Here is a 13,327-nt window from a genome sequence, read left to right on the forward strand (position 1 = left end):
GTCGCCGAAAGAATGCGTGAACTTCAGATAGATGAGTCACCCGCATGCTTCACAGCTCAGTGGACGGGGCTTGAACTCCACTGCCGTCACGCTTGGGGACAAGGTGCCTAGAACGCCTTCCTCCTGTCTTGACTCTCCACCACCACCAGTGCCTTCATGCACGCCCCCCCCCCCCCCCAAATCTCTCCCGGCATCCTCAAGGACAGGATCAGACAGAGAACTGTGTTTATACTTCCAGGACTGGATTCAGCAAGAAAACCAGAGGCACGGGGGGTCCCCCTTTCCTCCTGCACCCATCCAGCCGCAGGGCAGAATACATCCCTTGACGTCTATCCTTACAACAGGTGTTGCCGCAATCCCGAAGCCAGTGAGCTCTTCTCCCCACCAGGCACACGCTGCCCCAGCTACCAGCCCTGCATTGTGCAAGGCAGAATTCATTTCATAATTTCTGCTTCATAACTGGCTTCTCGCCTTCTCTCCCGCTCCACTGCTAGATCCTTGCAGGAAGGCAGGGACGTGCTGCAGGGGCCCAGAGCTCCGCCCATGTGAGAGACCTACAGAGGGTAGGCCGATCACCTTTCTTGGAAATGGCCATCAAACAAGGGATGTGGGAATGGTCTTGATTAATGCTCAGGTCAAAAGGAGAAGCTGGATACATGTTTCTCCTCCCAGGTACAGGGCCAGGGTGCTCATTGTTAATGCTGTCATTCGCTTAGAGAAAACCCAGTGTTTTTACGCTAAAGAATTCATGAAATTGAACAACCATTTGCAACGAATTTAAAGAAGCCATTCTGGAAAAGCTCCCTACTCTGTTCAGAGAGTCCTTTCTGCTTTTATAGACAGCCCTGCCAGGGCTGGGAGGGCGGGGAGGGCGGCCCACACAGGGATAACGGAAAGACAATAAATCTTCTGGGGAAACAGCATGTATACACAGAGGATGTGCATGAAGGAAACAAGTGCAGCTGAACGCCCAAGATTACATCAAAAAAGGCTCTTTGAGAGCCGAGTGGACTTCTCACACACCTTCATATCCTGGACAGCACCTGCCCAGCACAATGGCGGCTACCACACATCCGGGAATACGTATTTCTGATTAAGCAGGTGACTGGTGAGTGCCCTGGGCTACTGGGAACCAATTCTATCATTAGCCCAGTCTATGACATCCTAAGTGGGGAGCTCCTTATAAGTAAGAACTGGGTCTTATCCTCTCTTTGACTTTTCAATGACCAACACTCAGTAAAGACCAAAGGTGCTTTCCTCTTGCTCAGAAGACGTTATTAATTGGCTTGTGTGGCACCATCAAATGTTGACCATTTTCCTGTACGTTAAACACTCAAGTACTTTGATGAGCCTACAAGACTCTTCATACACATCCTGTTCCCGCAAGGCTGTAACTGTGCCAAGTCACAACCCAACGATGTCTTCTGTGAGTTCCCACACTCTTCTCGCATTGCTTTATGGTTTGTTTCCTTTTTGGGTAGTGTTTGTTTGAATGGGTGATATTTTTAAAAAAATCTTTGCTATTTTTTATTCCCAGCTGAAAATGTATATCTTCTTTCCTTCTCTCCAATGTTAGTGTTTGTTTAGGAATGGATGTGCAAGGAAGAATATGAAAACATGAAAGTTCATGTTCATGCATAGCCAAAGGGGAAGGTGAGCACCAACTGGCCCCAAGAGAAAATGGCGCCACCCAATAGAAGGACAGAAAGGCTCTGCCTTGTTCCTCCACTCAAGATGCCAATGGGTGGTTCTAGGAGAAAATGCCTAAGAGAATATGGGAAAAATCCAAAATGCATTATGTATCAGGTGAGGAGCCGGGAGTAGTAACTGACCGGGCCATGGGTCAAGTTCAAATGTGGCCTCAGAGCTGCATGCCTACTATGTGCAATGTCTGGGGTCCCTCAGACCTTCATATAAACTGGAGGCGTTCATGTCCATTAACCGTCCCCACGATTCTTCGCCCCCTCACCTTCCTCCTCAAGGAATATAGGATCATTAACGAAATCTGCATCCTCTTCTTCCGCGTTAACGCTCTGAAACCAGGACCTCACGTTCAACCCACAACCCGGCTCCTTCGGGACGTTCCCCGGTGGCAGCCCAGTGACATTTCCTACAAGACCTTCTGGAAGCTCAACTTCCAAAAGTGGTGGGATACTTCCAGAAGCAATGTGCTTCGCCCTTGTGGCGGGGTCACCCACGGGCTCCCTTCTGGCCATCTCCAGTGTCCCCAAGCCCCCCATCCCAGTGCCCTGCACACAGCCTCTGCTGGCCTTCCCAGCAAGCCTTACCTGGTCCGACGCCCACTTTGATTATGTCTGCTCCAGAAAGAATAAGCTCTTCCACCATCTCCCCTGTCACCACGTTCCCGGCCTGAGACAGAAAAGCACACAGCCCGCAGTCACAAGCTACTCCTGGTGATACAAAGATGCGCGAATGAAGAACCCTGTACCTGGCCACACAGCTGCGCATGCCCCGAAGCCACAACGCCGCCTGGGGCCCCAAAGAGGGGGGGAGGGGAAACAATGGACTCAATTCCTGATTCTAGATGAAATCTCAAGTCGGCGGGAAGGGATGTTCCCCGGGTTCCCTTCTCTACTGACTAGGAACACAGACTCTCAACACGTCATACCACATTTGGGTTTGCTAACAGCAGGAGAAGGTACGCAAGCTGTCACGTTAGAACCACAAAAGACCCGAGGTGATCCAGGTCAGAGCTTCTGAACGTGCCCAGGGTGGACAAAACAAAATCTCACGGAGAACCCAAATGCATAAAATAAGCAAGGAAAGGCTCTTTCAGATGGTCATAATATTTGCTGTTGGGAATAACATGTTTTGGAGACTATAAAAACCCCTGAAGGACCTTTAAGGAACTCTAGGGGCTCAGGCTTAGGAAACCCCACGATCGTCTCACCCGCTCACGGATGGGAAAACGCCTGGGGGTCCGCCCCAAGGCCGGTGCTTCCCACCCGGATATGAAAGGGCAGATGAGACTTTAGTGACCACAGGCCTGGAGCATGCTCCGAATTCACATGAGGCCGCGGCCCCCAGAATAAACATGCACACCAGGACGCGGCGGAAGCTAAAAACCAGAAAGATGCATCTGGTTTGGACATTGTACAAGTTCTTTCACCGCAGGAGCCTGGGAGCACGAAAATAGCCCTTTTCATTACGACTCACTGCCCTGCGGATTCTTCAGCTGGTACACAGGATACTTGGCAAAATGCCTGACTGAATTTTCACAACTGTACAAAGTCTTATTTTGGGAAATGCATCCCCACTCATGTTACTCTTTTTTTTTTTTTTTTTTTTTTTTTTTTTTTTTGCTTTGAAGCCCCGTGTCTTTTCAGTGAATTCATTCCCGGCAGTGGGGAGGGGGGGGCGGGGAGCAGGTTTTCTTTTTTTAACCTAGACAGAGTGACTTTTAACTCTGTATAAAATATCTTGGAAAGGTTAATGAGGAAGGCTCAAAGCTGCTCTAATCCAACAACATCTGACAATGGAAAACGCTGGATGCTCCAGAAACAGGACCAGAGCATTGAGAATACCAGGTACAATAAGGGGGGGGGGGGGGCATTGCACGTCACTGAGGGACAGAACCAGGTTCCCACAGACAACTGGGGAAAGGGATCTTCTGGAAACAAGATATAGATTAACGTTCACGCTTGTCCCCAAAACCAGCTTCCGACGGATTTAAGAGTTAAATTATAAGTGGAATCCTCCCAGATTTAGAATGCCTTGAATACCTGTAACAAGCATAAAAGTGAAAGATACATGTGTACCTACAGACACACACATTGCATACAATCGACAAAACTAAGAGGCAAATAACATAGCAGAGAAAAATAATACCTGTATGCATGACAAAGGGTGAACTAACATTATAAAAGCTCTCCCAAATCTTCAAAAAAAAAAAAAAAAAATGCTAACAGCTCACAGAACTGCCAAAGGACATTATTTATAAAATAAATAAATAAATAAATAAATAAATAAATAAATACATTAAAGTGGCCAATAAACACAGGGAAAGTGCTCACTCTCACGAAGAATCCAATTTAGATTCAGATGCCAGCGAGGTACTACCTTTCACTTAAAATATCAACGACTAAAAAAATAAAAAATAAAAAAAAAATATCAACAACTATAAACATTAAATACTAAGGAGGAAACAGACACCATCTATCTTTCTCTGCTTGTGCAATGTCTACTTTAGTACAAGTTTTCCCGGAAAGCAATTGTCCATATAGAACAAATGCAAAACTACATACATCCTCTGATCTGATAAGCGTACTCCCAAAATTCTCTCCCAAGGGAATAATCATAGCTGACGTCAAAGATTTAACGACAAGGATGCATATTATTTATTTTTAACCGTACAAAGCTGCAAATCTACTACCCAAAATGGGAATAGTTCAACAACCTGGTGTTTTCCCACCTACGTGATGTTTTTAAGGTTGGTTAGATGGCATTGGAAAATGCTTAACCGATTTCAGTACAATGTTAGGGGGAAGAAAAGGAAATAGTAAGATCTCAATTTTGTTAAAATCAACAGGGGCCCCTGGGTGGCTCAGTCAGTTAAGCGTCCGACTCTTGGTTTTGGCTCAGGTCATGATCTCATGGTTTGTGGGTTCAAGCCCCACATTGGGCTCTGCGCAAACAGCATGGAGCCTCCTTGGGATTCTCTCTCTCTTTCTCTCTCTCTCTCTGACCCTCTTCTGCTCACGCTCACCCTCTCAAAATAAATAAATAACCATAAAAAACATACTGAAAAAAAATAAACTTAAAAAAAAAGAAGGAGGACAGGTGAGTTTCCACTTGCAGGTGCCAAAAGCTGGCCCATCAAATTGGAAACCAAGAAAGGCAAAACTAAGGGGAAAAGGAGAAAGGCAAAATCAGAAATGAAAATGACAACAAGGCACACTCTAGCCCAGGAATGGCCGCAGTCCCCGCCCAGGAAGCTGTGCACGGGGGTGACTCAGGGGTGATGCGGGGATGATGCAGGGGGTGTGGCGCGGGCCAGGGTGATTAGCGAGGGTCCATCCCACCGCCTACGTGCCACAGATAGCGTGACTGGACATGGCTGCATCCACAGCACATGTTCATCTCCTGGCACTCGAGACAAAGCACAGGTTCCGGACCTTCCCGGGGGGGGGGGGGGGGGGGGGGGGGGGTGGGTGGGGGAGGGGGCACCAAACCAGGCAGGCCATTGCCGCAAGGCACCTCTCTCCTAGGGGAGGCTGAGCACGTCCAGGACCCCACCCCTGCTCTGCCAGCAACCACCGCCCCTCCGGGTCAAGGAGAAGCATGGGGGCCCAGAGAAAAGCCTGCAAAAAGCAACAAGATTAGAGAGGTCCTCGGGCAAAAACCCAAACCAAGACTGTTTTGCCCTAATGTTTCCAGCTTCCCTGCAGACCCAGAGATCTAAGGCAGCATGAGTTCAGAAAGACCTGGGGTAGACTTGGGCCCCACACTTACCGAGTAACCAAGTAGTAACTCTGAGTTTCCCTTTATCCTGCTATGAAGCGGGACTAACCACACCCACTTGGTGCTGTCACGATAAGGTTTACAAAGAAAGTTCTATTCAATTCCTAGACAGAGCCCAGCTCTCAGTTGGTGCTCAGTAAAATGTTGGTCCCTCCACTTAAGAATGGTTTCTTAAAATAAATAAATAAATAAATAAATAAATAAACAAACAAATAAAATAAAATAAAATAAATTAAAATAAAATACATTAAAATAAAATAAAATAAAATAAAATAAAATACATTAAAATAAAATAAAATAAATTAAAATAAAATAAATTAAAATAAAATACATTAAAATAAAATAAAATAAATTAAAATAAAATAAAATACATTAAAATAAAATAAAATAAATTAAAATAAAATAAATTAAAATAAAATAAAATAAATTAAATTAAAATAAAATAAATTAAAATAAATTAAAATAAAATAAAATAAAATAAAATAAATTAAAATAAAATTGGGGCGCCTGGGTGGCTCAGTCGGTTGAGCCTCCGACTTCAACTCAGGTCATGATCTCGCGGTGCGTGAGTTCGAGCCCCACTTCGCGCTCTGGGCTGACGGCTCAGAGCCTGGAGCCTGCTTCCCATTCTGTGTCTCCCTCTCTCTCTGCCCCTCCCCCGTTCATGCTCTGTCTCTGTCTCAAAAATAAATAAACATTAAAAAGAAATTTAAAAAAAATAATAATAAAATAAAATAAATAAAATAAAATAAAATAAAATAAAATAAAATAAAATAAAATAAGAATGGTTTCTGTTTTGGGGTGCCTGGATGGCTCAGTCGGTTGAGTGTCCGACTCTTGACTTGCGCTCAGGTCATGATCTCAACAGTCATGAAATCGAGCTCTGTGTCAGGCTCTGCACTGACGGCCCGAAGCCTGTTTGGGACTCTCTCTTTCTCCCCCTCCCCTATGCGCGATCTCTCTCTCTCTCTCTCTCTCTCAAAAATAAATAACATTAAAAAAAAAAAGAACGGTTTTCTGTATATTGTTACTTTTTAAGACTTCAATGTGGTCAAATGTACATAACCTAAAATACTGTTTTTAGCTATTTTTAATTTTAGCTATTTTTAAGCAGACAATTCAGTGGCACTGAATACATTCACACTGCTGTGCAGACATCACCACCATCTGTTCCTACAACTTTTCATCATCCCAAACTGAAGATGTATACCTACTAGACAGTAACTTCTCAGGGCGCCTGGGTGGCTCGGTCGGTTAAGCGTCCGACTTCGGCTCAGGTCACGATCTCACGGTTCGTGAGTTCGAGCCCCGAGTCGGGCTCTGTGCTGACAGCTCGGAGCCTGGAACCTGCTTCCGGTTCTGGGTCTCCCTCTCTCTCTGCCCCTCCCTACTCTCGTGCTCGCTCTCTCAAAAATAAACGTTAAAAAAAATTTTGAAATAAATAAGACAATAACTTCTCTACCCAGTTTTGACTGGCTCTTCTGAGGCCCTCTGCCAAGAAAAGTCCTGTCTCTAGGAGGAGATAAGGCAGGGGCCTGCAAAGAGCCGCAGGCCAGGTTTGGCCCATGGGGCCACGGCCTGCCAACTTCCCATAGAAGGTGATGGAATGCTGATGCCAGTACCTTCTCCCAAGCACTCGCACGTGTCTCTACACCTACCCGTGGAAGCAGGAATAGGAGACGCTACCAAGGCAATAACCATCTTTCACGGCACATTAAGCCGAGTTTGCCTTGGGGCTCTCAGGCATCACCTGGATCCGAGGCCCTGCGTGGGCTTCCGCCACAGTTCCGGAAAGACGGCGAAAACAGGACATCCAGGCAACTCGGCCTGAGAGGTTATGGTCCGTCAGCCATGACCACTTCTCGTACTTCAACGAGTAAGGCTGCCCACGGCTGACAACCCGCAGGGAATTCTAAAGAGCGTCCGCCTCTTCGGGAAGAGGGACAGCTCAGGAGGTGACCGTGAGTGCCACCGCAAGAATGCAGACAGGTAACTGGGCCGCTGGCCATGCACAGAAACGAGGAGGCCGTGCCCACGGCTACCTGGGCACCGGTCAACGGTGGCTAACGTGGCATTGTCCCGGGGCGTGCAGCTAGGTCTCCAGTCTACTCTGAACGGGTCAGGTGTCACAGACCTACCTCCTCCGGACAAAGTCAGAAAGAGGCACCAGCACAAAAGCATTTTTCAGCGGGCTTGGTTTCCGGCGGGCAGTGTGGTACAACCGGAAGATCTCAGGTCCCGGAGGCAGGCCGCTTGGCTCTGGACCCCGGGCTCACCTCGCGCTGGCTGTGAGATCATCCTCAGAAAGTTCCCTAAGCTCTCTGAAATGGAGTTTCACGTCAGTAAGAGCAGGTGCTCGTAACCATGCTCCAAGATTTGACAGGATTCCAAGAGCAGGGTCTCATCCACACTCAGTGCCTTTTTCTACAGCACCCGGTAGGCATCATTCTCTTTCCCTCTCTGGAAGCCACCAGGCAAATAAATGGCTCTAGGACTTACCACACCGTTCTAACAGCCAGCACTTCTACGGGACCCTTCTCTGCCAAAGTGTTCTAAAAATCCTTGCTTTTTCCCTCCTTACAAGTGGCAGGGAGTGCCTTAGCTGAAAGGCAAGGAAAAGGGGTGTGCACATAAATCTGGAATGCACAGGAAACAGGGAGCAACAGATAAGCCCTTGCTCTGAATGCACACATCCTGAACTGCCAGCTGCTACCAAGACCATTTCTTTTCTTTTTTTTTTATCTTTATTTATTTATTTTGAGAGAGGGAGAGTGCAAGCAGGGGAGGGGCAGAGAAAGAGAGAGAGAGGGAGGGAGAATCCCAAGCAGGCTCTGTGCTGTGAGCACAAAGCCTGACATGGGGCTCGATCTCACAAAGGGTGAGATCATGACCTGAGCTGAAATCAAGAGTCAGACCCTTAACCGACTGAGCCGTCCAGGCGCCCCTACCAAGACCATTTCTTCTTCGTTTCTTTTTTAATCTTTGTTTTTGAGAGAGAGAGAGAGCACAAGCAGGGGAGGGGCAGAGACAGAGGCAGAGAGAATTCCAAACAGGCTCCGTGCTATGAGTGCACAGCCCAACACGGGGCTCGCTCTCATGAAGTGTCATGACCTGAGCTGAAGTCAAGAGTCGGACACTTAACCAACCGAGCCACCCAGGCACCCCTACCAAGACCGTTTCTGAGTACCTCTACTGTTCACCGCATTGGGACGATCATAATGACGCTCAGCATCCATATTATAGACCCTTCAGTTCCAAAACTTTGGACAAATGGTAATGCATCCAAAAGCCATGAGAGAAATTACACTTCCCCAAACCAAGGGTGTTAAGAGTCCTGGAGGTTTCCAAATGAATGGCAGATTTCAAGGGTCAGTGCGAGCAAAGAAGGCCTCAGAAATAACCATCTACCTTGCCAACGTCCCCCGTTCATTGCTGGGGAAACCAACAAGAACAATAAAAAACACATCCAGAGCCAACCGGCAGATGCTAAAGGGGCACTTGCTTGTGGCGGGTGCCCACAGGGCCGTGGGAACTCTGCGCCAGTCTCTCCCCCCCAGCCTCATCCCCATAGCAACCCTGGGGCTCTGTACTCATGACACTGCCCCTTGCCTTGTATTAGCAGCCTCCCTCCTCCTGCACGGCCCCTGTCCCCTTGTCTGCAACCCTGAGGGCTGGAACACAGTCTCTCTGGGCTCTACAGCAGGCAGCTTGCCTGCTGTCGGCAGGGCCAGCTGTGAGCTAAAACTCATAGCCCATTGGAGCACAGGATAGAAAGCTCTCGGGCTCCAACTGATTTATTTGTTTTTTTAATGTTTATTTATTTTCGACAGAGAGAGAGAGACAGAGACAGAGTGTGGGCAGGGGAGGGGCAGAGAGAGAGAGAGAGAGAGAGAGAGAGAGAGAGAGACACAGAATCTGAAGGAGGCTCCAGGCTCCGAACCACCAACACAGAGCCCGACATGGGGCTCGAACTCAAGAACCTTGAGATCGTGAGCCGAGCCGAAGTCGGACACTTAACTGACCGAGCCACCCAGGAGCCCCCAACTGATTTCTGCAATCACTTATCCTTTTGAAAGAAGGGGCACATGTTTTCTCTGCCTTCTTAAAACAAAAACGAATAATCTTCCCATCCCACCTTCCGTTTTCTTCCCTATCAACCTTCCACGTCTACCTCAGTGCTCAGGGCATATGCCCCCAACGGTCCTCACAACCGACAAACAACTGTGTGTGAACCCCACGCCGTGTGACCCCCTCCGTCATTCTCCGGCTGTTATTATCCTTGACCTCCTTTCTGTCGGTGCAGAAAATGAGACTCAGAAGGTGAGGTGACTTCCCCAGGGTGGCTGAGCTCCCACCAACTCCAGGGGCACTCAGTTAGCGATTCTCAGGGTGTTACAACCCGGCGGCAAAGTAGAGCAAGGGGGAGGGGCAAGGGAGACGTGTGGGAAACAGAATTACAGATTTGTTCCAGCAGGAACAGCATACCTGCCCTGCCGCTTCCATAAAACCATGCGGCTGCGTCTCCATATGCTACGGAGCAAAAGACGACACAAGAGCCATGCGGGCAGGGTTACCGCTTACACAAGGGGCAAAACCAGGCACGATTAAACAGTGTTAAGAAGAGATCAATGGTGGTGAGACCAGAGACATGCAAGGAAGGAAGAGATCACTAGAGTCCAGGGGGGCGGGGACAACCCTCTTGGGTGGGAGTAGGGGCTTCTGGGTGTAGATACACTGGAAGGCTTGCTTAGGCTAGGACTATTTATGAAACACTCAGGTTCTAAGCACTTTTCTGTAGGTATGTCATATTTCACAATTTAAGGCAAGGATTACTAAAGACAAAGAAAGGGGAACCACTGAGTCGCCTTACTAAATCCGTGTCATTTCTCATGCTTGACCCTTCGGAACTCTCCTGCCAGTGGAGGTGAAGGACGACGTCCCAGGTTTATCAGTCGCTTCTATCCCCAGCGCAACTGACACACTGGAGGTGACCTGGAAAGATCTGGAACGATCTAGACCACACCACCACCTCAAAGCAGAAACCTAAGGAATGCCTGATCTTCTTCTCTCCACAAGGAATGAACAAAGGTCTCCTCAACACATATTTGTCACGCTCTTTCTCCTGCCACGCAGGCAGTGTTTCCCAGAATCTACATTTAATATCCCATACTGTTTAGGGCTACCAGGTCTCAGCTGAAGGGCTGGGGCTTCCGCAGTCCCGGGAGTCCAGCCTTCTACTCGCTCTTGCGTGAGCAAAAGTTACCACCGATGGCTGTCACCACAGAAGAGCCTCAGGACACCAGATATTAGATACCAACAGACCCGGCTTCAAACCCCAGCTTAGCTGTTCCACATTGGTATGACCTTGTGAAAACTCCAAGTGTATGAGCAGATCAGAGCCTAAGATTCCTCATCTGGGATACATCTGGGATAGCAGTTCCCACTCTTAAACAGAAGAGAAAGAACAGATGTGAACTTTCTAAAACCTACTAGGTATTCAATAAGCAGTATTACCGTTATGGAAGAAAGCAATGACACCGCAGCACGATTAGGGAGGGTAAAATGAATTTTTCAGTCTCCCACCCAACTTCTCCTACTGTACTGCTGATCGACCTTGAGGCAACTCTTGATTATTTCTTCTCCTGTAATTGGAAAGCATGAAAATACACACTCAAAAATCCTTGTCAATTCTTAACAGATTTAACTCCACTAACAGAAATTATTCCTGGGTGCCAACTTCCTTACAATGCCGAGATACGAGGAGAAATAAAATTCAGAGTTTAAAACAACGGAGACACAGGGAAATTACCTAGTGGCCACTCTGTAATCATCATGTTACCTAAGACAGTAAAGACACACACAATTACGACACAGATTTTCCAAAAGCCCAATTTTAACTCAAGAGCCTCCGGTCCCTTTTTCGGTCAATCCACCTTTGCTGGCAACCACAAACACACTTTCTGACCAGCAAAGGTGCTCCTAATTAGGAAGGGACACAAAAGACAGGCAAAGTCAAGAATGAGGGTCGTAGACAAAGCAATACTCCAACTGGCTGGCTACTGTTCCCATGAGGCACTTCAATTGCTCTGGTAGAATTTTCCACTGGAAAATTAGGAGAGGGGTACAGATGACCTAAAAAGGTTGCAACCTAACCCCAGGTTCATTGTTTTCATTTTTTTTTTTAATGTTATTTAGAGAAAGAGAGTGAGAAAGAGAGAGCATGCCCATGCAAGCAAGGAAGGGGAGAGAGAGAGGGACAGAGAGACTCTTAAGCAGGCTCCGCACTGTTAGTGTGGAGCCTGATGCGGGGCTCGAGCTCACGAACCACGAGATCACGGCCTGAGCTAAAATCAAGAGTCGGACGCTTCACCGACTGAGCCGCTCAGGCACCTCTCATTGTTCTCATTTTTTAAAAATAAACTCCTTAAGTAAAGAGGGTCACAGAGACCTTTGTTCAAGGGGCACACACGGTAAGAAACATTTGATAACATTTAGCAGAGATAAAAAGCCAACACCCTGTAACGCTGATCTGGATTTTACTTTTTATGGGGAGCCAGTCTGCAGACCTTCCATCGCCGCTGCCTCTTCGTGAGGATTCTCCACTCGTCTCCACAAGAAAGCACCCCCCCCCCCCGCCCTGCACACAGAGCAAGCCTCTCTCTGCTCCCCCACCCGGAGAGCCCTCCACCATACCTACCATGATAGTGTGTTCTGGAAATCTGGCACGCACCAGCTTCACGAATTCCACAAAATGTTCTGAGTACCCGTTGGCCACGTCCAGGCAGATAAACTTGACCTGCGGCACGGCTTCCAAGATGCTGCTCATCTTTTCCAGGTCGCTCTTCCCGCTGCCCGAACTCACGGCTACGTGCTGTGGGACACGTGAGAAGCGCAAGGCCTGAGGAGTAAGTAGCATTCAAAGGCAGACCCTGCCCCCCACCCCCCCCCCCCACTTGCCCATGCTGAGGACAGTGCAGTGACTCTTTGAGGTGTACCCAGGTCAAATATACACACGGCAGATCTGCTCAGAAAACACAACAGCAGGGGCGCCTGGGTGGCTCAGTCGGCTGGGCGTCCGACTTCGGCTCAGGTCATGATCTCCCGGTTGGTGAGTTCGAGCCCCGCCTCAGGCTCTGTGCTGACCGCTCAGAGCCCGGAGCCTGCTTCGGATTCTGTGTCTCCCTCTCTCTCTGCCCCTCCCCTGATCATGCTCAGTCTCTCCCTCTCAATAATGAATAAATGTTTCAAAAAAAGAAAAAAAGAAACACAACAGCAGAGGTAAGGGAGACTCGTGATCCATTCATTAGGTTAACTACACTTTGCTTGAGTTACCTTCCCCCCGTTAAAGTGCATATACCCTTAACTTTGAACCTCGGCCACAGAATCTTCCAGTAAGTACATTTTTTTTTTAATGTTTATTTTTGAGAGAGAAAGCGCCAGTGGGGGAGAAGCACAGAGAGAGGGGGGCAGAGGATCCAAAGCAGGCTCCGCGCCTACAGCAGAGAGCCTGATTCGGGGCTCAAACTCTCGAACTGCGAGATCACGGTCTGAGCTGAGATCAAAGTCGGGCGCCCACCCTACTGAGCCACCCAGGCGCCCCTCCGGTAACTACATTTCTAATTATTCAGGAAACCTAGTCCTTGGCTTTTCCTTGGTTTCTTCAAGCCGTGTGGAACTCTGAACCATGGAGCTGCTGGTGTGAACTCTCTTCTAGGAGATGAGGAGAAGCAGAAGACTAAGACGTGGCCAGTCAACACAGGCTTCCTCCTGCTAAAGCTGCGGCCGTCACTGAGCATCTTGTATAGCAAGCAGGAGGGAGGGGAAGATGTCTCAAACTCCTCTGACA

The 13,327-nt window shown here is 48.1% G+C and overlaps 1 protein-coding gene across 1 annotated transcript in view; it reads right to left on the reverse strand.

Moving 5' to 3' along the window:
• The window catches only part of GMPR (guanosine monophosphate reductase), a 50,783-nt gene that overhangs the window by 24,056 nt on the left and 13,400 nt on the right, over nucleotides 1–13,327 (reverse strand). The window contains exons 4-5 of the mRNA XM_019420058.2: nucleotides 12,179–12,352; nucleotides 2,289–2,370 (exon numbers count right to left, since the gene is read on the reverse strand). Coding sequence (XP_019275603.1) covers nucleotides 2,289–2,370; nucleotides 12,179–12,352 — 256 coding nt within the window. The remainder of the gene's footprint in view (nucleotides 1–2,288; nucleotides 2,371–12,178; nucleotides 12,353–13,327) is intronic.

Source organism: Panthera pardus, unplaced genomic scaffold (assembly GCF_024362965.1).
Source record: "Panthera pardus isolate Hobbes unplaced genomic scaffold, ASM2436296v1 HiC_scaffold_17, whole genome shotgun sequence".
In the NCBI taxonomy this organism is placed as follows: Eukaryota; Metazoa; Chordata; class Mammalia; order Carnivora; family Felidae; genus Panthera; species Panthera pardus.